Genomic DNA, 26,380 nt, shown 5'->3' with positions numbered 1-26,380 from the left:
TTAAACTATTTAGTATAGTTATTAGATTTTTATAGAATCCAGTAATTTTAGCTGAAACTTGAAAATGATAAAAAAAAAAGACCCACTAAGCAAAATCAGGATATGGCGGAGAAAAACATCCTCCTCAAGTGTCACATAGTACACAGAAAGTTTCAGAAATCCACAACAAGGATAGACAGATAAATAATTCAATTAAGTTAAAAATAAGGATGAAGAAAGAATTCTAAAAATCAAGAATTCTACAAAGGACATTACAAAATCAGTCAGGTTTCAAGAAGGTAGAGCAAAGTAAATCTTAAACTGTTGCTAAAGCGCTTAGCTAGCAGAATAAACCTATTTCATTTTCTTTCTTGCAGCTCACAATCCATTTTATAGGTTGTGAAGCAAAAGCAGAAAGCTTCAGAAGGTCTTGGGAAATGACAGAGACCAGGTTAAATATGACTTTTAAGAAAACTAATCTGCTCCCACTAGATAAAATTTTCTATTCTTGTTGCAAGTTAGATTAATTTGAGGAATGAATTGTCCCCTCACCCTTTCACTTTAGGATCTTTCATGGATATAATCAATGCATGTAAGGAATCTCAAGGTGACTTCTAGACCACCAATGTCCAACAGAATTTTTTGCAGTGAAAGAAATGTTCCATATTTTCTTTGTCTAATATTGTAGCCACTAGCCATCTGTGGTACTGAGCACTTGAAATGTAGATTGTGAGACTGAGCTGCTGAATTTTAAATTGTATTCCAGTTCAATCAGTTCAAATTTAAATAGTCTCAGGTGACTAATGGTTACTGTATTGGAAAGTGCATTTCTAGATCCTCTGCATCTCTTTAACTTAAGGTTTTCAGACATCATTTCACTACATATTCTGGATTTTCTGGGCTTAAATATCATCCAAGACTTCTAGTTTCCCCAGGGTAGGATGATAATATAGTTGGTTGACTAAACTGGGATACTTTGAGAAAAATAGGGAATATTATTAACGATTACTATGAGAGAAGAGGCATAATCTGAGATTTTCCAGGCCAAATAGGAAGGTGTGATCTCCTGTAGGACTTGATACGTGAATGGTTCCATTGGGAAATAACTAGGCTTTACTTAATTTCTTCTGAGGTTGCTGTTAAAGATAGGTTAAACATAAAAAATGTGCACTATGTATTTTTACCATACCATGATTTTCTTTGTCCCCACATTCACCAAAATCTTTTCATTCATTTCTGCTTTTGTAGTAAAAAGCCATGGCATAGAGAAAGCCATGTCCAACATGATGCTAACTGACCAAATAGACATAATCAGTCATGCTGACATGAGATTAGACAAAGCATCTGAACAGCTAAGCTGTTTTGAATATTTTAAATTTTGCTTCTGCTTTTTGGTAAGAGGCAGAAAGTGCCAAAAAATACCAGAGGTATTATTATTATTTTTTTTTGCATTACAGTCACTCAGCATTCCCTTACAGATATAAATTCTCCCAGAGGGATTTGACGAGACAGGCTGAGAATGCAGCAGTTCATTTAGTCCACATCCTGAATTTTTTTTTTTTTGTGAAGGGGAAGAGGAGACTATAAATATAAATTTAAGTTGCTTTGGATGCATTCTTAGCTTTCTGCCATCAATAGAAGAAGCAAAGTTAAGATTAATCATTAACAATTACATTTCAGGACAAAGTCACTGCATTGTAATTTGGGTTTCTCATTTTCAGAACTCAATATCTTTTAAAATAACCCAGAGGACTTTATCTTTGATACCAAATACAGAATGTAGATTGGAGCATCACATCCTAAGTATCATTTAAAAATCCAGTTGCATCAATAAACGAAATGTCCTTAAAGGAACAAATACAGACAGCATGCTGAATCCTATGTAATTTCTCCAGGATGGCCCGGCTTTTCACCTTTTAGAACATATTTTGTGTTGCATGCTATAGAATTTTGTATTTAGAAAAAATATTTCACAACTTAATAGGCATGTGAATGATCAGGAAAAGGAAAAGTAGTTATTCTAGGAGATTTACCTGCTAAAGAAGAACTTAGCAACATAGTAATTCAAATAATCAGAGATTTGCCTCTGAATCATTTGGTTCCAAATTTTCACTAACCTGATAGCTCTAATGACAGTTTTAAGCGGTGGGGTGAGATCTTCGACTGATACATCACACTGGCATCCTTTTTCATCATATACATCATCAGTGCCAAGTGCGGTGTCAGCTGCAAGAGAAAAACGCCAGTCAACACCAACGACAGCAATTGAAAAACATGATGCTGAATTATCTCACAGGAACAGTAGGTACTCACAGATTAAGTTTATAAACCAAGGTATGTATCAGGTCAGCAACTCTTTTCCCAACGTTATTCTTTCTCATCTTCTATAGTCTCCCCAGTTTTGTGTGATTTGACATGAATATTTTCCTGAATTGCTCTTCGTGGGGAAGACAGTGGTGAGTATTTGTGTTCATCTACCCATGCTCTTTTGCACAGTTCCTTGGAAACTAACAGCCTGAGTTTAAACAACAGCTGTTTGGAGTTAGAAAACAGTCTTTGAACATGTAACTGGCCTGCATATGTAGAGCTCAAATCCCGTGACATTGACCCCATGAGCCCTATGCCCTGAACAAGTGAGCTAAGCAGCCAGACCCAGGAATGCTGGCTACTTGTTACTGCACACAGGCAGGCGTGGCCCAGGAAAGAGCTTGCTTAAGACAATACAGCCAAAGCTGAGAGCAGATTTTCAGATTAGATAAGAAAATCAGTTCCTCATAAATCAAACAAATTTATTTTGGGGTTCAACACTGAGAAAAGGGGAAGAGTTATAATAAATAGCAAATCATTAAAGGTTTGTAAGATGAATCAGAAGTAAACTCATATATTTGCATTTTTTTTCCACTGACAAAATATTGAAAACGAGTTGAAATTCCTTGAAGTTTCATCCATTTAGGGACAGGATAAATGAATATGGATAGGTTTATATAATGGAATATTAGGAAGCTGTAATGATATATTATTTTTTATTATAATCATTAGCACATATTAACTGTATAAAACAGTGGGTTTCATTGTACAATATATTGTTAAAGAAAAAAGTCTTCATATTTCTCTGGGATTAAGAGCGAATTTTATTCTTTTTGCTTGGCTATATTTTCTAAAATTTCTACAATGAATATGTATTACCTCAGTAATACACATGTAAACTAAATAATAAAATTGCACTCATGAGAAACAGGTTGTGTGGCCTCTAAATGCTGGATTTATATGGTCCGAGCTTCTATGTGTTGACCTGTACTACAGCACTGACACTACTTTGTGTTGCCTTTGCTCTGTGCAGTGTTCATTTGGTAAGCCAAGGGAGAGACTTTGTCTATGCACTGTCCTGGATGCTTCAAAATCCAAAAGGATATTGGAGGTTCATTCTTTGAGACAGTTTGTACTTGGAATGCTGTTGCTGTGTCATTTAGTTCCTGTAATATTCACTGTGTATTCACTCCATTTACATTGTGCTGGAGTGGAGGTGGTAGTGGGGGAAGAGATGATGGGATATGTATGTGGATGAGTCGTCACAGTTCTTCTTCATGGTCTCTTTGGCCTTCTCTCCTAATCAGGAGGAGAGATGGAACTATCACCTCTCAATTGTTACAGTAACTGGGATATTGTCAGAATTCATCCCCTGAAATTTTTATGCTGAAATTTAATCACCAGTGTGATAGTTTTAAGAGCTAGGGATCTTTGGGAGGTGATTAAGTTAGGACAGCAGACTCCTCATGAGTAAGGTTAGCAACCTTATAAAAGGGCTGGAGGGAACTAGTGAGGCCCTTTGGCTCTTCTGTCTCTTGCACCATGTGACGACACAAGGTTCATCTTCTCTGCAGAATGCAACAAGGCACCCTCTTGGAAGCAGAACCCCAGTCCTCAGCAGACATGGAACCTGTTGGTGCCTTGGTCTGTCCTAACTTCCCTAACTATGAACAGTAAGTTTCTGTTCTTTATAAAGTACCCTGACTCAGGTGTTTTATTTTTTTAATTTTTATTTTTTATTAGTTGCTCCAGACAATGCAATGATCCTGACATATCATACATTTGATTCAATGGGGTATGAATTCTCATTTTTCCATGTGTACAGATTGCAGGATCACATTGGTTATACAGCCACATATAGACATACAGCAATACTAGTGTCTTTTGTATTCTGCTGCCCTCCCTATCCCTCTCTCTTTTCCCCTCCCCTCCCATCACCTCTCTCTACCCAATCGACTGTGACACATTTCTCTCTCTCTCTCTCTTTTTTTTCCTTCCCCCTCACACCATCATGACTCAGGTGTTTTGTTACAGTAGCACAAATGGATTAAGGCAGATATCAACCACTCACTGAGATTTATGCCAGCCCTTAGGTGAAGCTTCTGCATACATTATTTTCTTACATGGAATAGCTCCACAAGTTGGTGATGGCGTTATGCAGAAATTGAGACTTGGGGAGGGTAAGTGCCTTGTCTGAGGCCATGAAGGTGGGTAAGTGAAGATAGTAAATTGCAAAGCATGGCATTACAATCAATTTCTCTGAAGCTCCAAAGCTCATACACTTTATATTGCATCTCCCAGTGTCGGAATGCATTCAGGGTTCAATAGTGACACATAATGTTAGGAGAGACAGAGTAAAGAGCTTATAACGTGTTGCTGGATGAGTTGGGTACCTTTAACTTTTCTCTAGAGAAGTTGGCTACAGTTTAAATGACAGCACATGATTAACTCTGTTTGACAGCTGGTTCCTCAGTGATGACCTTGAGAGTGGCTGGCTCATTTTGCTTGATTGACCACCCATGCCACACAGCCATTACAGCCCTGAAACATCATGCCCATGGTGGGATGACATTCTTTCAGAAACTGTTCATGGTTTCTTCCTCTGATTTGATCTCACCCTGCTTAGTTGCTATAGTGGGGTGATTAGGTTTGCTCCCAAAATTTATGTCCACCTGAAACATCAGAGTCTGACTTTATTTAGAGAGTTTTGCCAATATAATAAAAGGTAAGGTTTAGATAAAAGCATACTACATTGGGTGGACTCTAAATACAATGAAATTGTCTTTATGGGAGAGAGAAAAGGAGAAGACATAAAGACACCGAAAAGACAGAGGCAATAAAATGGAGCAATGCATTTACAAACCAAGGAATACCAAAGATTGCTGGCAACCCCCCAAAACTAAGGATCATTTCTTCTCCAGAGACTCTGGAAGGAACTAGCCTAGGAATACCTGGATTTTGGACTTCTGGACTCCTGCATTGTGACATTACCTTTCTGTTGCTTCAAGTCACCCAAGTTGTGGCAATTTGTTGTGGTAGCCTGGGAAACTAATGCATTTGGGAAACTATTCACCACTTTCCACTTCCAATTCTTCACTCTAGGACAGTAATGATTATTATAATAATAGTAATAAGAGCTTTTTAGAGAAATCTAATTATGTACCAAGAACTTTAATTGATTGCTATAAAACCCCATGAGGTGTCTTACTATTATTGTCCTGTTTTACAGATTATAGAAGTGAGGAATAGAAGGTAAGGAGACTCCCTCAAGGACACTTGGAGAGTGAATGATACAACCAGAATTTAAACCCATGTAATTGGGGTCTGGAGCTACCTGACTCTGAACTTCACCTCTGACCCCTTCCAGATTTGTCCTTGTCTCTTTTTGGCAGCTGTGTTTTCTTCTGTTGTATTATATTTTCCTTCACATCACGGACAAAGGATCCAATTTGGAACAGTGTGGTTACCATGGACATGTGCTGAGCTAGTCCACACCCTAAGGGATCCCTGGAAATACACATACTCTGGAACTTCAGGAGAGTGTATGAGGGGTAGAAGAGGAAGATAGGTAGAGGGGGTGCTCACAATCAGGGAAGAAGGTGGACAGAGCTGAGGTGACCAGCTGCTATTATGAAGCCCTGTGAGAAGCCCAGATATTAGCGACACAAAGGGAATATCCAATAAGACACTCTGTGACGATTCTCTGTACGAGTATAGAATTCATGAGAATGTTCTATGCTGTCCTTCAAAACAGAAGCAAGTGACTGCTTTCCCTCCTCTGAACTCTAGTGAGAGGTACCTCGAATAGCTATCTTATACCTTAGGAAACTGGGGAACACTAGAATGGGTTCAGGGAAGGCAGATCCTGGGATACCTATATTGATGATCTTTTTTTGTGAAGACAGTATAACCAAATATAACATGATGATGAAGGTCTCAATGGCTAAATAGCATAAAATGCAGGGCCTTTTCATTATAAGATTAATGAAAAACTGGTTTTTCAGTAGGTGTCTACTATAGTGCTGATACTGAAACTAATGTTCACAACTGACTGTAAATGGAGCTGGGAACATGCCACATGGTTATGGGACAGCTACTTGCTAGGTCAGTGCTGCACTGCCTTATTCCCAACAGGAGATTCATCTATTCCTCTTGTTTGGGAACAAGGTTGGACAGGAATGGGAGTCAGACACCAACTATATTACATTTAAATGCATCTTATTGGGGAGTTTTGTTGTAACAATTTATAACTTGATTACTCAATGCATAAATTAAACACTCAGTCCTGCTTTTTCTTTTTTTAAATTTTGGTAGGTTTTGTTAGAGCAAATGAAGAGGAAGTATATTTTTGCTGGCATGTGTTGAGGCAGAGGCTGAATTAAAGATTTTTTGTCCTCTTTATTTCGAAGCCAGAAAAATGGGAAAGAAGTTGCTATCTTTGTTTCTTAAGTATCTTGAGATGTCAATATTCTTTTCAGCAAGGTTAATAACACATTAAATGTCTTTCTTTTTTAAAATGTTTATTTTTTAGTTTTAGGTGGACACAATATCTTTATTTTATTTTTATGTGGTGCTGAGGATCGAACCCCGTGCCCTATGCATGCCAGGCAAGCACGCTACCACTTGAGCCACATCCCGAGCCCCAATTAAATGTCTTTCTTATGATTACCAGGGGCTTTAAACCTTCTATGAATACTAAAACACCTGGGTGGGACTAAATTTTCAGCTGAGGCTGGCTTTCTGCCCTCTAACCAGATGTCTGACTTTTTGCCCTGGCATTTTGGGAGATGTGGGTTAAGGGAACATAAGCTCATGTGAGCACAGATCTGCACAAAATCTAGTCATAAAAGGCAAAATGGCAATGGAGGTGTTCCTCCTATTCCTGGTGGCCTACCCCATACATGGTCCATACTTGGCACGGAGGAGAAAAAGAATAAAATGTAACTCTTTGTCTTCCCCATCCCTTTCCGGTAGCCTTTTTCCTCCCTCCCTCTTTTCATTTTCCTTCCTTTCTCTTTTCCTCCCTTCCCTTCCCTTCTTTCTTTTTATTTATTTATTTATTTATGTTTTGAGGGGCTCTGGATGGAGCTCAGGGCCTCATACATGCTAGGATCACACCCTACCACTGGGCTATACTCCCAGCCCCGTTTCCTGTGAATTAGCAGTGTTCCCGGAATGGTTCCCAAACCTCCCCATGATACAGTTTGGAAAATCTAATATGAATTTTGAAAAAATGCTACTTAAAATTGGTATTTTTCATAGTGTTTGGAAAGAACCACTTGGCCCTTAGGTGATAAAGGTAGAAAGTGTTAAAGAAGATATGCTAAAAACTTCTGTGTCCAAAGATCATTTTTTCAGTTTCCCTTATGAAAATTTGCCATGCAGATTCCAGTATTTCTGAAAGCAGGACAGGAATTTTCTTAGACCCCTCCTCTTACAGATTCTATTTCTTTTGGCATTTCTTGAAATGACTACAGTGGTTTTCAACCTTGGTTGCACATTGGAATCGCCTGGCGAGTGTTAAAAAAATACCAACACACAGGATGCCTTCAGGATCAACATTAGAAACTGAAGAATAGACCCAGGCATCAGAGTTCTTGTTAAAGCTCCCCAAAGTAGTTCAAGGGCAGACAACAGCAAGGCCATGATAGTAGATGAAGAGATGACATCCTCTTGTTTCTCTCAACCAGAGTTGAAGAGTGTTTGACTGATCTGCTTTCTTTTTGTTGGTGCTACTGGTGTATTTTGAGAGGAGCAATTTGAGACAATATAGGTGCCTCAACAACAGGACATGACCACATCATTAAAAGAAAAAATAGAAAAAACGTCCCTTGACAAATCAGTAATAATAAAAAAGTCTGTTCTATCATGATATTCTAATCATCATTTAATTCAGCTTGAAGCCCTCAGCCTTCTGGGGTCTAGTTATTGCCTTCTTCCCATTACTATCTGAAACCTCACTCTTTTTAGGCTTTGGCATCCTTCTTCTTTTAAAGGAGTCACTGCTGTTTTTATAAATGAGAAGTTTACATTTCCACATACCAAAGTAAAATAAAAGTTTTCCAAAAACATAGCATAAAACATTTGCTTGCTTTTTTTTTTTTTTTTTTTTTTTTTTTTGCGGAAAAATGATGGTGTGCTCAGGTTTGGGGCAATAGAAGAAATTATAAAGGAGAAAAATGAGAACTCTGAACAAGAAAATGGAAAGTTTTACTACTCTGAGTGACTAAACCATAATGTCAAAAAATTTGATTAGGAAAGAAAAAAATTCACAAAGTATAAAAAGGCTTAATACCTACAAATGTATGAGGAGTTTATTTGAATGAATCATGATACAAAATATAAAAGTACAGATATATTAGTCAAGAGAGATGAGTAGAGCTCAGGGTTTAACTCAGTGGCAGAGCACTTGCCTAGCATTTAAGAGGCCCTGAGTCAATCCCTAGGACTGGAAAGAACAAAAATTGTATTTATCCTAAAGAGACTTGGAGTAATAAAAAAGGATTTAAAACTATTAAACTTTAGTAGACATAAAAATCTATAAATTAAAAGTATGGATGTCAGCTATGTAATTTGTAAAAGAATAATAATGGTTCATAAGAAAATTGAGGTGAATTTTATACACTTTTACATTGCTGGTGGCAATGAAAATTGAAACAGATTTTCATGGCAACAAAAACTTTGAAAAATTGTAATCAGTAATCATATAATTTTATTCCAGAAGTTTTCTTTGCAAAATAATTTCAAAAAGAAAGGTTAGTGCAATAATGTTTACTGTGTTGTTGCCTGCTGTAGAAAATTGTCATATAAAATTCAATGTCCCAAAGTAGAAAACTGAATTATCATAAATTACATCATTTGACTATGGAAGTGTACTATGCAGCTAAAAAAGATAATTATGGAAAGTATGTAATAACATGAAACTATTTAAAAGTGTATGATTAAGTTTTAATATGAAACCAAATACTCATGTTGATTATGTACAATGATGTCAAAAGTGAGATTATTATGTTGTGTGCATATGCAAATATGTCACAATGAGCCCCACTATAATATGTAATTATTACATATCAATGAGTTAAAAGATTAATAAACAACAAAATAAGTTAGCTTACTGGGGCATGAAATTAAAAATTATATGTAATTGCTTTAAAATTCCTTAAAGAATTTAAGAACATTTTTTCCATCAAAAAAATAATATATGTGTTTTTTGGGGGCACTGCTAGAGGTTAAACCCAGGGTTTCATGAATAATAAGCATGCACTCTATTACTAAGCCACACCCATGGCTCCTAATAATATATACTTTTTGACAGAGTATTTTAAAACTAGAAAAATAATTAGAATGAAGAAAAAATATTTAAAAGTTCCAGAACTTAAAAGCAACCAGGATTGTAATATTTTTCTCACAATAAGAGTGTGAAGGCTAGAAGCCCACAATATATTTTTATTTTTGGAATTTAAATGAAGCATGCAATGATTCTGTTTTATTATTCTATGGGGAACACACATTAAAATGGTTGCTATTAATGGCAGTGATGACTAATTGGTTACGTTCTGTCATGAATTATAATTTATTTTCCAAGTATTCCTTCTTCTGCTGCTGGTTGTATCTCAGTTGCTCTCCTCCCCACCTCACCCCACCCTCTGCTATCATTTCCCACTACCTTAAATATCATCCTAAATTTAGAATTTTCATTTTAGACATGTGCTAGTCTAGTTGGATTAACTTCTTTAATCCAACTAGAATTTAGAGTAACTGCTTGGACCCTGATGCAGAAGCACAATTTCATTTCACTATGTTCTTGGCTAGGGCCTTTTTTTACTGTTCTGATAGATGCTGCTAGGTCACCAAGGGACATACTTGGTTCCCAAGGCACCTCTAATAAGGAAATTAAAAAAAAGAAAAAAGAAAACAACAATAAAACTATAGAAAATACATTATTTTTGTTGTAGAATTTCTCCTTTCAAATACTTCTATTTTAACTGTTTTTCTCTCATTATAATATATACTCATTGTAGAAACTTTGAAAATCTAAATTTTAATATTTTAAAAATATAATTTTATTTTTTGATTGGCCACATAATATTTGTACATTTTTGTAAAGTACAACGTAATGTTTTGATGCAGATATACACTGGATAAAGATCAAATCAGGGTCATTAATTTACCCATTACTTTAACTTTTATTCTTTCTATAATAAGTACATTTAACAATCCTCTCAACTATTTTGAGATATATGATGCATTATCGTTAACTATATTCACCCTGCTGTGCCACAGAGTATGGGAATTTATTCTTCCTATCTAACTGTAACACTGTATCTATCTACCAATCTCTCCCTATCCTCCCTCCTTGAATTTTAAATTAAGTCATAAAGAATGAGAAAAAGTTTGCCTGTGGTTCCAACACTCTGAGGAAAATCCTATTAAATTTTGGCATATTCCTCTGCATCAGCTGATGGTTAATGTCAAAGTCATTTACTCAACACAGATTGAAAGTGAAATATCTCTGAGTGCCATGTAAGAAATTTATTCTGATAGCTCAGAAGCCCCCATTCAGCCACAACTTATTATGGTCTTTCTTTCCCATGTTTCAGCTATGCTAAGCTACCAATGGTTTTTCCAGGGGCTGTTTAAGCATAAACACCATGGGAAAGTGTCCTAAGTGGTGTTGTCTACAGACTCAACCCCCTGCCCTGCCCTCTCCTCCTCTCCCCCCGCCCTCGTCCATCCTTTCCTTTTTGTTTGGCAATCTTTGGGTGCCATTTTTTTTTTGAGTAGGATTTACCCACATTGGCTCATGAAAATACTTAAGAAGAAAAACATGTTTAATCTAAAAAAAATGAATAACATCTATTGTAGAACTCAGAAAATATATTGAATAAATATTGTCTACCACACCTTGATTTTTAGTTAGAAATGCTACCTGTAGGTATACTTTAAATTCTTTGGTCTATAAAGTTTATAATTAGTAAATAATAGATGAATTTTAACATTAGGGCCAGGTGCGGTGCTGTAGGCCTGTAATCCCAGTGGCTCAGGAGGCTGAGGCAGGAGGATCACAAATTTAAAGTCAGCCTCAGCAACTTTGTGGGACTCTAAGCAACTTAGCAAGACCCTGTTTCAATATAAAAAATAAAAAGGGCTGGGGATGTGGATCAGTGGTAAAGCACCCCTGGGTTCAATCCTTGTAAAAAAAAAAATAACATCAGTACAAAAAGCAGAGGAGAATCTCTCTCACTAGTTATCATTCATATTACAATAACAATGAAGACCATTCAGAGTGATTTTTCTCCTTAGGAACAAGATGATACTAATGAATATGTAAATATATTATAGTGAGATAAAGTGTTACTTCATATCACTTTTGGATAATTGACTCCTGTGTCTTTTTCCAAATGAGATATTTATTCCAGGACTTTATATTGTTGGAACTGTGGGACTGTGGGGACAAACTGAAATTTCAGTCATGAGGCCATTGTTTTTTCAATTCTGAATCTGATTTGGAGTAAATAGATTATAAGTGAGTTCTTATTAAGAGTTAAGAAATCATTTCACTGAGCTCCTTCAGACATAAAAGATAATGTTGTAAGGAAATTTTTGATATATCTGTGAACATGTTTCCGTTAATTTTTTTCTAGGCTGAGAATTAAAATAACCCAATATTTGGAAAACATTCTGGAAAGTGGAGAGAAAAAAATGTTTTTATTTAAAAGTCTAAGCATTCATATCTGCAACAAATATTAGTTTAAAAATAAAATAACTTTTTGATCTTTTAAAGCAATATTCTAGATAAAGAGCTAATTTTAATATTTTAAGCAGGTAACTGCATTTTCTTGTGTATGCTTTTTACCAAAGTAGATGCAATTTAAATAGCAAACATTAGCAGAATTCCAGTTTACAGATTGACAGAGATTGTGTGACTTAACTGGGTTTCCTGTTTATTTTATTCTTTAGTGTTATGATGTTGTTGACAAGAAACAGAAAATTTGGGACTCAGAATAAACAGTCCTAGTACCCAAAACAGAACTGAAGAGGACCATTCAAATACACTATCAGGGGAAATCTAGTTTATCTATTATTTATTTGGTACCACAGATTTAATCCATGGTGTTTTATCACTGAGCCACATCTCCAGCCCTTTTAATTTTTTATTTTGACAGGGTCTTGCTAAATTGTTTAGGGCCTTGCTAAGTTGCTGAGGCTGGCTTTCAACTTGTGATCCTACTGCCTCAGTCTCCCAAGTCATTGGGATTATAGGCATGTGCCACCATGCCCAGCACCTCCCCCCACCCCCCCCCCCTTAAAAGAGTTAGAACTAGGGGCTGGGGTTGTGGTTCAGTGGTAAAGTGCTTGCCTAGCATGTGTGAGGCACTGGGTTCAATTCTCAGCACTGCATATAAATAAATAAAATAAAAGTCCATTGACAACTAAAAAATATTTTTAAAAAAGTTAGAATTTCCAGTGAATGCCACTTTCTGAAAAAAATGACCACATATATCTCTAAAACTCTTTCAGATCTATGGGATACTTTCATACTAAAGAGGAAATATGATTAGCTTTTCACTGGATTTGATTACCTTTTGTTGGCTTGGCCTAATAATAACGAACTTTCAAAGTTTCTTGAACTCCATCCACAATATGAAACACATTTTATATCATAATCTTGCACACACAAACATGCACACATACACATTAATTAAGACAGAAGTTCCCTTTTAAAAAATATTTTTTAGTTGTAAGGAAATTTTTGATACATCTGTGATACATGGACACAATATCTTTGTTTTATTCATTTATTTTTATGTGGTGCTGAGGATTGAACCCAGGTCCTCACATGTTCTAGGCAAGTGCTCTGCCACTGAGATACAGCCCCAGCCAGAGAGAAGTTCCCTTCTAATGGTGAGTTGAATGCACATCTAATTTTGCTCCCTCTGAAAAAAACGACTAAAATATAGTGACAAGATAAAAAATATAAACCCATTGAAGGACCAAATAGAAGAGGCAGCAACAACATAAGTTTGGAAGAGGGAAGCAGGTGGATAAGTTAAGTAACTGACTAGTTGATACCACAGAGGAAGTCCTATGCCCAAATTGGGGAAAACAAGATTTACACTTTAGAGAACTCAAAAGCCTTGGAAATTGGCATGATTAGGTATCTCTGGATTTAGGCGGAAAGGAGCAAAAACTATGAAAAGGAAGACTGTACTTAATCCTTTCTGACTCCTCTAGATGAGGAGTCATCAGCCACAGTTGAAAGTTAGATATTAAAACAAACGCTGGGGAATTAGGTGACCGGATGTAGACTGAATGCTGGGAACACACTACCACCTGCTCCCCAACATAACAAGCCCTTGATCCCTAGATAGGAGTTTGGATAGTGCTCTCTAGGGAACATGACCAGTCTTCGAAGAAAGTGCTAAAGATACTAGGAACTCCCGGAGAAATGACTTGTTCAGATCAACCTGTGGTAAAAATCAAAGTTAATAAGTTCCTGTAATGAACTAAAAAATTTCAGCCACTCCTGTAGTCTTTCATACTTCATTTATGAAAAGGCACCCAGGGTTTACTCAATATCTGAGAAAAAGTTCCCATACAAAAATAGAGAACAAAAGCAACTCGAAGAAACCAAGGAAAAAAATATTCTTAACACTATCATAATTATTTTCTCAGATATAAGGCAAGATACTATATCCAGGCAAAAATAATAGGATGCCAAAACAAAGGAACTCTTAGTAAACAACAACAACAACAACAACAAAGAACCTTAGAAACGATCCCAGAAATGAAAACCTCAATAAAAGGTTTGGATGATAATGTTAACCAAATGCCTAAATAGTTGAACAAAAAAAAGAGACAACAGGGAAAATGAAAGCAGAAAAGCACCTCCTGCCAAACAAACAAAAAGCAAAAATAATTAATAAAGTCATTCCAGAATTAAAAAAAAATTAAGACATGAAAATCTGAAAAAAATTGCTTTTTATGCACTGATTAGGAATTTGTGGGGGAACATATATCATCAACATGGGTCGGAAAACAGAGAGAGAGGAGGACACAAGTGCCAAAGGCATTTGAGACACAGTGGGAGCCAGAGACAATGGAGAAGGACATCACTGTGTGACACAGGGCAGCAGGTGGGGTGGGACTCAGCTGAAGTGGGATGAGTGTGAAGCAAGGGATGGGCATGCTGGCAGCTGTCATTATCTGCCTTCCATCATCACACCATTTTTTAATATGAGAAAAGTATTAGAGTTTTATATTCTGATATAATGGGGGTACATTTAAACAGACAAAACTGTAATAACCTCTGAGCTGAAAATTCAATGTAGAAGAAAATGAAACTTAAAAGATAATGGCTATGCAGTAGGTGTAAGAGCGGCTCACTGAGCTAAAAGAAGGATAGAGGTTTCCAGGATGGGTTCCCAAGAAAGGTCACATGAAACTTGCTAGTTTCGGATGCAATGAACCCTGAGGAAATTTAACTGAGAGATTATTGGGATATGGGAGAAATATGAAAACAACAATAACTACAAATGAGGTATTATTAGTATACTACAAGAAAAGCAAAAGGTAAATGATTGTAGTACAATGCAACACATAGATATAAGGCAGACATTGCAATTTGACTTATAAAAAAGTATTGTATCTTATATTGAAAGGATGGGAGGGTCTTCAGAATGGAAACAGTAAAATAAAGGGCTAAATTCTAAGTTACAAGAGTAGGGAGTAAATACATAATGTTCAAAATTGATTAATTAGGAATTAACACTATACACATTATTGGAAAAATATGGAGATATGTAAATATCAGAAGAAATAACTAAAACAATAGACAGTTGCCTATGGAAAGGAAGTCTGTGATAGGGTGGGAGAGATGAGAAATTAAGCCATAATATTCTGTTATAAAGGGTTTATATTATTTGACATTTTATTTAATTTATTTATTTTTAATTATTTAATTTTATTTACTTTTAAAAGCTTGAACAGATAACATGTATATATTTATTTGCAAACAACATGATGCTTTGGATCATGTATATATTGAGAAATTGTTAAATCTAATTAAATGCACTGTCATTTTTGTGGTACAAAACACTTAATATTGGGCTGGGGTTATGGCTCAGTGGTAGAGTGCTTGCCTAGCACATGTGAGGCGCTGGATTCAATCCTTAGCACCATGTAAAAAGAAATAAATAAAATAAAAGGTATTGTGTCAATCTATAACTAAAAAATTTAAAAATACCCACTTAATATCCACTCTCTTTGCATTTTTCAAGAATACAGTATATCATCAGTAACTACATTCATCTTTCTGTAACTAGGGCTGTTGATTTAGTTCTTCTTGTCTAGCTGTAATTATATGTCCTGTGACCTACCTTTCTCCATATCTGTCTCTGGCAACCATCATGTTACTGTGTATTTTTATGGGTTCAACATTTTTAGATTCCACATATGAGCAAGATCTCTCTGTATCTGGCTTATTTCACTTAACATATAGTCCTCTAGGCTTATCCCTGTTGCTGCAAATGGCTGACTAGTACTCCATTGTGTATGAAGAGTACATTTTCTTTATTCATTCATCATTGTTGGACACTTAAGTTCATTACTCATCATGGCTATTGTGAAAAATTCTGCAATGAACACGGGCACGGACATATCTTTCTACATATTGATTTCATTTATTTTGGGTTGTACCCAGTAGTAGGATTGCTGGATCATAAGGTAGGTCTATTTTTAGCATTCTGAGGAACCTCCATACTGTTTTCCTTAGTGGCTGTTCTAATTTACATTTCCACCAACAGTGTATAATAATTACCTTCTTCACATTCTCACCAACATTTTTTAATCTTTTTTTTTCTTGATACTATTCTAACTGAAGAGAGAGGAGATATCTCATTGTCATTTTGCTTTGCGTTTCACTGATGATTAGTGATGTTGATTTTTATTGTGTTTGTTCTCAGGTTTGCCAATTAGCAACATTCAGAAATACTAATTCACACTAATGAGGGGATCTATTATGTAAGATAGTACTGCACTTGAGCATTTTCTCTTAAAGATCAAAGATGCCGTTTAGGGATAATTCATGCATCCTCAGCATCTTAAATTATGTTAATTATGATATGAATTTCTCTAAGCTTCTCTATTAAAGATTGTCAATTAACCTCACTGGCTAGCAGAAATGCTGGCAAAATTTCATGGAATAGTTCTTGGCGCTTAATTAAAAGGAGTCTTTCTGCTTTGATTGATGATATGAAGCACTAGAGAGTTTTCAAAAACAATTAATATGGTCCCTACTGTTAAAATTGCTGATCATACCATAAAAATGGCTTAATAAATGCCTGTAACATAAAAGGTAAAAATATAAAAATTTTGTTTTCTTTTTAATTGCATGTTACTATATTCTTTATCTTTATTCAAATGGAACACTAACTAGTTTTTATATGTTCTTTAAAAATTATTACAAATTAAGGTATATGGGAATTTCATTAATTTCTTAAAATCACTCCAATATCTTGCATGGAATATCTCAGCACTCCATGGTTCACCAATAATTTTACTAATACACTCTCTGACTCAGTAATGCAGCTCAGTCCTGACTGGGCTTTTTATAACCCCAAAGAAATTAAAATATATATATATTTTTAGTTGTAGATGGACACAATACATTTATTTATTTACTTTTATTAATTTTTTTTTATGTGGTGCCTAGGATTGAACCCAGTGCCTCATACATGCTAGGCAAGTGCTTTACTACTGAGCCACAATCCCGGCCCCCCACAAATAAATTTTTATGAATAAAGTTTAATTAATTGATTCCTAAATAAGTAAATACTGAATCATTTATTTGTTCATAATCTGTTCATTATTTATTTGCTCAAAATAAATTTTTCTAAGTAACCATTATGTGTCACACACTGTGCTATCATGTTGTAAACCAATGCTCCCTCCCAGAGTGACAGAACTATTCCTGTCACCTTTAATAAAGTCAGTGATTCCTGATAAATAGTAAGATAATGGGATATAATAAGATAACTTCATTCTTTCTGTGATTATATGAATTATTCAATATGAGGACTGTTAAAACTCACTCTAAGGAATTAAAAAAATAAAGTTTGTATGAGCTTTTACATTTTAACTTTCCATTTGCCACAGATAGAAAGAAGAGGAAAACATGAAAATTAATTAAATTTTGTATTTCATTCATCAATGTTACTGTAGAAATTAACATAATAAATAATAATTGCATTCAATTTATTAAGCACCTATACTATGCTGGGCATTCTATGAGAATTTTATACATGTTATATTTCATTATTACTCACACATCCTGCTAGGTAGGTATTATTCCTGTTAGAGTGAGTGGGTGAGGGTGAGAGAGAGAGAGAGAGAGAGAGAGAGAGAGAGAGAAAGAGCAATGAATTTGAATAATTTGCCTTATGTTACTCAAATTAGTAGGGTTCTAGGATTTGAAACAAGTTCTGTTTTACTCTAAAACCAAGATCCTAGCCACTGTGTCTGATTAATTCAATTTTCATGATTTTTTTTGGGAATTCACAACAGTCTTAAGGCTTCCCAAATGAAACTCACAGCTTTGTGGAAACATTTTTCACTCACAAACATAAAACTTTTTTTTTTTTTTTTTTTTGATACTAGGGATTGAACTCCCTAGTATCAAAACAATGATAAAGGGGCATGGATTGAGCAGATATGCCATATGCTCTTCCACTGAGCTACATCCCCAGCCCTTTTTTATTTTGATACAGGGTTTCACTAAGTTGCTGAGGGTCTCTCTGAGTTGCCCAGGTTGGCCTCAGACTTGTAATCCTCCTGTTTCAGCCTCCCAAGTTGCTGGGATCACAGGCATGTGCCAAGGCAACTGGCATAAGAATCAGTTTTTGTAGATTTTATAGTTTTATTTGCAAATTGTTTTAGTCAGCTATTTCATCGCTGTGACTAAAAGATCTAACCAGAACTATTTTAGGGGAGAAAAAGTTTATTTGAGGGTTCACGGTTTCAGAGGTCTCAGTCCATGGACAGCATGGCTCCATTCCTTGGCACTCAAGGTGAAGTGGAATAACATGGCAGAAGAGGGTGGCATAGGGAAGCAGCTCACATGTTGATCAGAAAACAGAGAAAGAGAGAGAGAGAGAGAGAGAGAGAGAGAGAGATGTCCACTTGCCAGATACAAATGTATACCCCAAAGCTATACTCCAAATTCTACCTCCTGTAGCCACACTCTATCACTTTAGTTACCACTCAGTTAATCCCTATCAGGGGATTAATTCACTGATCGGGTTAAGACTCACAACCCAATCACTTCTCCTCCGAACCTTCTTGCACTGTCTCACACATGAGAAATTGGGGGCCAACTCACATCCTAACCATAACAAATCATCAAGGTGTTTGTAACAAAAGCAAAGGTAAAATCATAGTCTAAAAGGACTGTCTTTATTAGAAGAAATGTCGAGGAAATCCTGGCAAAGTGGTCAACTATATTGGGACCACTACAACAGTTGTTGCTCCAAAGTCTGAGCATCATATGACAGCCCCCTCACACGGTCAGTGATGGGCTAGATCACACTAGAAGACATCAATGAATTTTGCCATTCTAAACTTAAACATTTACCATTTTACACTTAAACATTTCAGAATGTTTTGCCACAGCAGAAATACTCTGAGTCAATGGCAAATGACTTACAGGGTCTTATTTACTTCTATCTTTAGAGGCATGAGATCTGTTTCCTTTGAAAGGAAAGATACCCAGCCTTAATCAAAGTAGTCATGCTTTATAATGTATCCCCCTCCAAAAAAACAAAAACAAAAACAAAACAAAAAACACTGTGGAATCACAAATCGACATTATTCTTTCATCAGCTCTCTTGAGGAATTCTAAATAGATCAGACGATTTTTCTCAATTTTCAATTCTTATTAGACTAATATGATACTGCTGGGAAATGCCAACATATCAACCCTGATATCATTTGAACCAGCTTGACCAGGCATGGTAACAAAACTGTTGCTTTAAAAAAATAACAGGAGGGCTGAAGATATAGCTCAGTGACAGAGCACTTGCCTAGCACGTGTAAGGCTCTGGGTTCAATTCCTAGTACCACAACAAAACAATAACAATTAAAACAAAAAGGAAATCACTGGTGTATTACCTTAATTGACACATGAAGGGTAAACAATGATAAAGGGGCATGGATTGAACGGATATGCCATATTTATTGCAAAAGAAGACAAATTGTTCCACTAACACTACATATATAGTGGATTTACATCAATGTTCATTCATTCATTGATGTAAATTATGCAAAAAAAAATGTGCCAAGCATCATGATAGAACATAAAAATGTTTGAAATGGGACCTAAGTAATTTCAAAACTCAACTTCGGCATTAACACTGAGGTACATAGGCAAGTTATTTGCATTTTCTGAGTCTTAATTTCCTTATCTGCTAAATGGCTATGTGACTATTACATGAACCAGTAGAAAATGTCTAGTAAATTCCTGGAAGACACTAGTTGCTCATGGTGCTATTTTCCTTCTCAGGCTCTGAAAGTAAAGGGAATTTTCAGGGAGGACTACAAAATATATCTGATCAAAAATAAAAAAAAAATAAAAAGGGTTGGGGATGTAATTCAGTGGAAGAAAGAGCCTGGGTTCAATCCCTGTCTTAATAGAACAAGTAGGATTTGAAAATACAAAAAGTGAGTCAGCTGCATATGACTGGCCAAGGTACCTGTAGTTCCTCTCCTGTTTTCTTGTTTCTCATCCTTTGCATTAGGGTTGTCCGTGTCATTTGCTCTGTACAACAGGATCCTTTGGACTGTGTACTGTGACTGAGCCTGAGCTTCAAGAATCTTTGCAGGCTCCATCTGTACTGCTCTTAGAAACCCACCCTCCATGTGAACCAGCCCAGCCTGATGGAAGGTGAAGAGAGAACACGTGGAGGAGAGATGAGTAATCCCACTGGAGGCTCCCTTAGGCCAGGCAGCCCCCAGTCAGCTCAGCAGCTGATCACAGACTGTGAGTGAGTACAGCCAAGATCAGAAGAAATGCTTAATAGAATTGCAGGCTAAATGAATGGTTGCTGTTTTAAGCCACTAAATCCGGGGGGTGGGAGGGGAGTTTGTTATGCAGGAGCAGATAATTGATAAGAATGTGAGGAGATATGGGGCCATGATATTTTTCAGCCAAAACAAAATCATGGGAACAGAGGTTTGAAACAATTTTGGAAATGATTAGTTACCAATTCCAATGGAATGATGTGATGCACCAGTTGCTACTGCTCTAGTTGAATGAAAGATGCAAATCACTCACTAGTGGGGATTGAGGGTTTCATGTGCAAATGATTCTTTGCAACTGGAGGTACAGAGATTAATTTTCCCCAGGCAATATTTTCTGAGTTTTCTATATTTTTGGACTCAGGGAACTGTTTTGTGCTGTGCATGGCAACAGAGGAAAAAGATGATGGCAAGAGAAGGAAAAAACAGGAAAAAATTAATGTTGAATATAAAATAAAAGAAATTTGGGACAAAGTTTCATACTGCAGATAGAAAAAAGCAAAGCCTGGGTAACTTGTCTTTTTCCTATGTCAGTCGTCCATTGCAGAAAAAGGATCGTAGCCTTTACCTAACTATTTTCTTCTCCCTCTTTACCAAGTAGAGCACACCATGAATGCGATTAAATATAATTTTAAAATTGTGTCATATTGGTTTCTCTTTGTGAAGCAGAAAACTAAGTGTGCCTTTGAAGGAAATAATTTGAGACAGATGAATGAAAAATCACCATGCCGCTGAAAAGTGCCTCTCCTAAATATGGGCTACATTCTGTGATTGTGTAATGGTTAACTTTGTGCTTATTTTGTGCAAATTTCATAGGTCACCCACAGGTTATACTTTTCTGAAAAGTATGAAGTTTGAGGTGTGAGGAAGGTGCCTTTTGTTCTCCCCAGTGCAAATCAATACTGTAGCTGAGGTGGGATCCGGGCAGTAAAATTTGTAATAACACGTTCCTTGAGGTGGAGTTGTATTTACTCACTGCCCTCTAAGTGTCTAGGAAAATGCTATCCCTGAGCAGCATTTCGTAAGTACTTCTGATTTGGACTGAAATCTGCAAATAGAGGGCTTATTCAAATTTTATGAGTGGTCCACTGTGGATCTCATACATCTACCTCAGTGATAGATGGGACACACTTTCACACTTCTCAGAATATTGTGGCTTAACACTAATACAGGAAAGGGAAGAAATAAAGAGGGACTAGTGAGTGGTGGGAAGCAATGGGAAGCACTTTTTTTGTGTGTCAAAGTGACCTGAAACCAGGGTAATAACAGAAAATTTTTCTTCAGTATTCCTCAGTCAATCCTTCATTCCCTCTTCCATTTCTCAGTTTGAAAGGATAAGAGATAAAGACTAAGGAAGTTATTTTCCACCAGATGAGAAGAGCAGGTTATAGGAACTGAGGCCTGGAAGAAAATTTCTTAGATTATCTGGTTTGATCTCAGAATGGGTCTACAAGTTCTTGACGATTGGCTTGAACGCTTCCAATCGTGGAACTCATTCCATTGGTGTGGAGGTCTCTGATTGCTAGACGGTCAGTATATTGCACTAAAAATTGATACCACACAGCTCTTGGTTCTGGTTCTACCCTTTGAAGTTACCCAGAATTACCTTTAGCCTCTTGATGTATTTGAAAGGGGGCCGTACATTGTTCAAGAAACAGTGCTGGCTTAGAAGTTAGAACACCTTGGTTTTGCAACTGAGTTTCTAGTTTCCCACTGCCTCATTTAATTTATTTATATGGCACTCATCCTATGCTCAATATTTTGTTGAAATTACTTTTCAAAAGGGCAACTAACAGTCAAATATAATCATATAGCTATTATATGATCCAAGTTGAGGACCAGGAAGTGAATTGATTTTTTCCCCCCTGATAGAATAGAAAGGATATTGGACATGAGGTTACAAGCTTTAATGCTTCTAGAGGGAGGCAAGGTCATGGGAATATTTGAAAGGGATGAGGAGCTGATGGTTAGGGTTCCTGGAAAACAATAGGTAATGTGGACATTTGCAACTTGAGATATATAGGATTACAGGGCATTTGTGGTAGCCTCTAAGATGGTCCCCAATGATCCCCACCTTCCAGCATTTTCCCCTTGGATAGTCTCTTACACTGTATCAGGGTTGGTTGTGTGATCAACTCCATGTGGGAGGAGTGCTGGTGGAGCACTTCCAAGGCGGGGTTGTAAAAGACCAGCGTCTCCCTGGGATACTCTATCCCTCACTTGGGGGAAGCCAGATGCATGTTTTGTGAAAACTCAGGCAACTTACTGAGTGGCTGATGCAGTGAAGAAATGAGTCCTGCTAGCAAATGCTCAAGTGAGCTTGGAAACAGACCCTCTCTCAGCTCAGCCTTGAGGTGACGGCACCTCCAGCCAGGAGCTTGACTGTAACCTCGTGAGAGTTTCAGCCATAGTCACTCAGCTAAAATGCTCCTGAATTCCATACACAGAAACTCTCAGACTACAAATGTGTGTGTGTGTGTGTGTGTGTGTGTGTGTGTGAAATCACTAAGTTGGGGGGATTTGTTATGTAACACTAGATAACTAATACAGCATTTGGATTCATTCTAAAGCAGCAGTATACACATGCACACATACATTTTGTTGGTGAAACAAAATAATGAGCTCCAGTTCACAAATCTGGGTTTCTCTATAAAAGTCAAAAGGTGTGGCTTAAGGTGAAACTTGGAGGTCATTTGGGAGCTTAGCTCCTGCTAGAAGGGAGGAGGTAGATCCATTCATACTTCAAACAAGTAGCTATTTTTTTCTGAGATAGAGTGACACTATAGGGTGACAAGAAACACAGGGGCAGAACCTAGAGAAATCTAACAGAAGTCCTGTTCAGTAACCGAAGGAGCATTTGGATGAGAGCAGAAAGCTAGGAGGAACTTCAGTCCAATCAAAACAGAAAAGATTTCCCCTGTAATGAAGAGCTAGGAATAGGGCACAAAAAGTTAGGAAGGAGCAACCTGCTATGGTCTGAGTGCTTGTGTCCCCTCCCCTCACTCCACACACATTCATAGGTTGAAACCATCACCTCCAGGGCAAAGGCATTAAAAGGTGAGTTTTTGGGAGGCGTACAGGGTATGAGGGTGGAGCTCTCATGAATGGGATTAGCACCCTTAAAAAAGAGACCCACGAGGTGCCTTGCCCCTTTCAGCATGGGGAAGTGGGCCCTCACCAGATGAAGAATCTACCAGTAGCATGATCTTGGACTTTCAGCTTCCAGAATTGTGAGAAGTGTTTGCTGTTTATAAACCATCCAGTCCATGGTATGTTTGTTATAGCAACTCAAAGTGACAAAGACACAGCCTTTTGCAGAAATAATAATAAACACTTAGTCTTTGGAATCTGTAACTAGAGATTGAGAGATCCTTCTCCCATCACAATATTAATAAAAGCTTCAGATCACTGACGATGAGCTTAGCTGGCAAGAACAGTTAGGACAAGCAGGAGAGAACTAGGAGATATCTCTGAATATAGAAATACATGATGACCTACCAACCTAATGAAGAACCTGGGCAGCTAAAACCACCGCCACCAACAACCCAGAAACCAAACACCCATGGGCCAGAAGTGAGACAATTCATTCAGGCAATGGTTTTAATGGTTTGCACTAATAACTTAGTGAAGAACTGAAAGCGTGATTTAGAATCCTACTGCATACACCTAGTGGGCTTTTGCAAAGAATTATGATCCCAAGTTGAAGTCAGAGTGAAACGTGGCATATGAATTGTCAGAATTCAGATCCAGTCATTCTCAATAAGCCCCCTTTGTCCTGATCATTAAAGGAAAACCTCAGGTTTTGTTACAAACAAAGCTGACAGGAATGAGTACACTCCTCAGTCAGAATCTCAGACACAGAATGTGTACAAACTGGCTAACTAGAAGCTCTAATAGAATGCTGCTTGAACTATAGGGTTTCTGTCATCACAATGTAGATTCATTATTGGGCAGTTTCAGAAAGTGCCAGGAAACAACAATATAGCGAAGAAAAAAATGACAATCAAGGTCTGGATGAAGTTGGGCCATCATTATGGAAAGTCAGGGAAAACATTACATGCAGTGCAGTGCTTGGCATTTTGTGGAAACATCAAAAATGTCACCTGGGAAGACTGAGAAAAGCATGAGGGAAGAAGAAGTCATTGGAAAACAAACATAAAAGAAGATTATAGAAGATCAAAGCTATGTGCATTCATCAAGCACGTGAAATGTTGACGTTTTGTGATAGATGCTGCTTGGAAGAAAATATCCAGAATTTTGAGAAGTGGATGTAGGAAACTGTCAGTCCAGATATAGCAGTTGTCAAAACAATTGCGCTAAAATGCCTCCTTTTTATCAGTATTCTCAGTGACCTTAAACTGATAGTCTCAAGCAAGGGTTTTAGTAGACCAGTGGACCCGGGACCAGGTTAAAGAAGAGAGAAAATAATGAACTGACCATCTTCCAGAGGACTTGGGGGTTCTGGCACCCCACATGGTGCATTTCTACCAGTTTGCTATTTTTAGGTGGGATCTGGTTAGTTATCATTAATGTCAAAAGGGAGAGTGACAAAGGAAAATAGATAGAGGAACGGGTGTTGCAGGGCTACAGAGTAGGTGGGGAACAGGCATACGAGCCAGCTTTCCTTCAGTGATGGCGATGCAGACAGGAAATGGATGTGCTGACCGCATAGGAGAAGGGATTACATGATCAAAATACTACTATTTATTTTTGTCTAGATTTTCCTTTACCCTTCTTTTAAAATTCAAGGACTTAGGCCAGTCTGTTCATTGTCTTGTGGAAATGATGTGATGAAAGAATAAGGGGTGGGGGAAAGAAGGATTCTAAATCTGGAGTTTTATGCTTTAAAACTCTAGAGATGCTTAGCACAGTGGTGCAAACCTTTTATCCCAGTGATTTGGGAAGCTGAGTTCAGGAGGATCACAAGTGTGAGGCCAGCCTGGGTAACTTGGTGAGGCCTGGTCTCAAAATAAAAATAAAAAGGGCTGGGGGTGGTGGTGGTGTATAGCTCAGTGTTAGAGAGCCCTTGGGTTCAATCCCTAGTACCAGGGATGGAGTGGGGGTGGAGAACTGGTGAGTTACATTTTTAAATCTATGTGTGAGTTATATTTTTAAATCTATGGACATTTCTGGAACTAACAGATGCTAATTACTCTAGAACTCTCAAGTTAATATCAAATTACTAAGCACTACAGAGTGGACCTACCTCAAGTTACCACCTCGTTCTTTTCTATCCAAGTTATTGAATTCTTTAAGCGCTGTTCTGAAAGGCATTCCCACGTGCAGCAGGTTCTGAAAAGTATAGCTCTCCTCGATAGCAAACTAGTCACCCAGAATCTGAAAACTTTCCCCAGCTCTACCTTAGTTTCACTCATGTAGATTTTGGCTTGCTATTTCTTATTTGCTATCTGCTACCTTCCACTTGCTCATCTGTTGACAACAGCTGTCCATCTCCCACTGTTACCTTTTGCATCTTGAAACAGACCTCAGATAACCTCATCATTTGCTTCCCTGCCTGGGTAAATGGACACAGACCAGCATAGCTATTATCCTGGATCTCTTCCTAGATACCTGATCAAAACAGAGAAGGGTCAACAAAAGGCCACTTCCCCAATTTGCCTAATCTTCGATCTCTGGCATCCTTTGAAGATGATGCAGTTAAGAGGTATGGCAGCTGGGGCTGCAATACAGTGTGGAGCAGTAGCAAGGTAAAATGGCTTGCATGAGATGGAGGATCTGGACCAACTGAAGATGGAAGAGTGAAAGGTGGGCAGGAAGGAAGAGAAGAAATGAAAGATGCCGAAGGGAAATTGATGTGACTGCCTAGAGCACAACTTACAATGTGCCTGAAGGAGGGCAGGTGTGCACTGTGGGTCCTTTACATGAACACATGACTTAGCTTTAGGTCTTAGTTTCCTCATGCATAAAATGGGGATAATAATGTCACAACTTCATGGGGGTACAGGGAAAATTAAATGAGATAAGAGGGAAAAAGCATTTAGAACATGCCTGTCACAGAGGA

General features: G+C 37.2%; 1 protein-coding gene across 4 annotated transcripts in view; it reads right to left on the bottom strand.

The window, feature by feature from the left end:
- The window catches only part of Kcnq5 (potassium voltage-gated channel subfamily Q member 5), a 173,095-nt gene that overhangs the window by 22,269 nt on the left and 124,446 nt on the right, over positions 1-26,380 (bottom strand). For all 4 annotated transcript variants that reach the window (XM_048805683.1, XM_015487395.2, XM_048805684.1 and 1 more), the window contains one exon: positions 2,097-2,205. In XM_048805683.1, the coding sequence (XP_048661640.1) occupies positions 2,097-2,205 (109 nt within the window). The remainder of the gene's footprint in view (positions 1-2,096; positions 2,206-26,380) is intronic.

The sequence above is a fragment of the Marmota marmota genome, unplaced genomic scaffold (assembly GCF_001458135.2).
Source record: "Marmota marmota marmota unplaced genomic scaffold, marMar, whole genome shotgun sequence".
NCBI classification, from domain to species: domain Eukaryota; kingdom Metazoa; phylum Chordata; class Mammalia; order Rodentia; family Sciuridae; genus Marmota; species Marmota marmota.
This window is presented reverse-complemented; position numbering and strand designations above follow the sequence as displayed.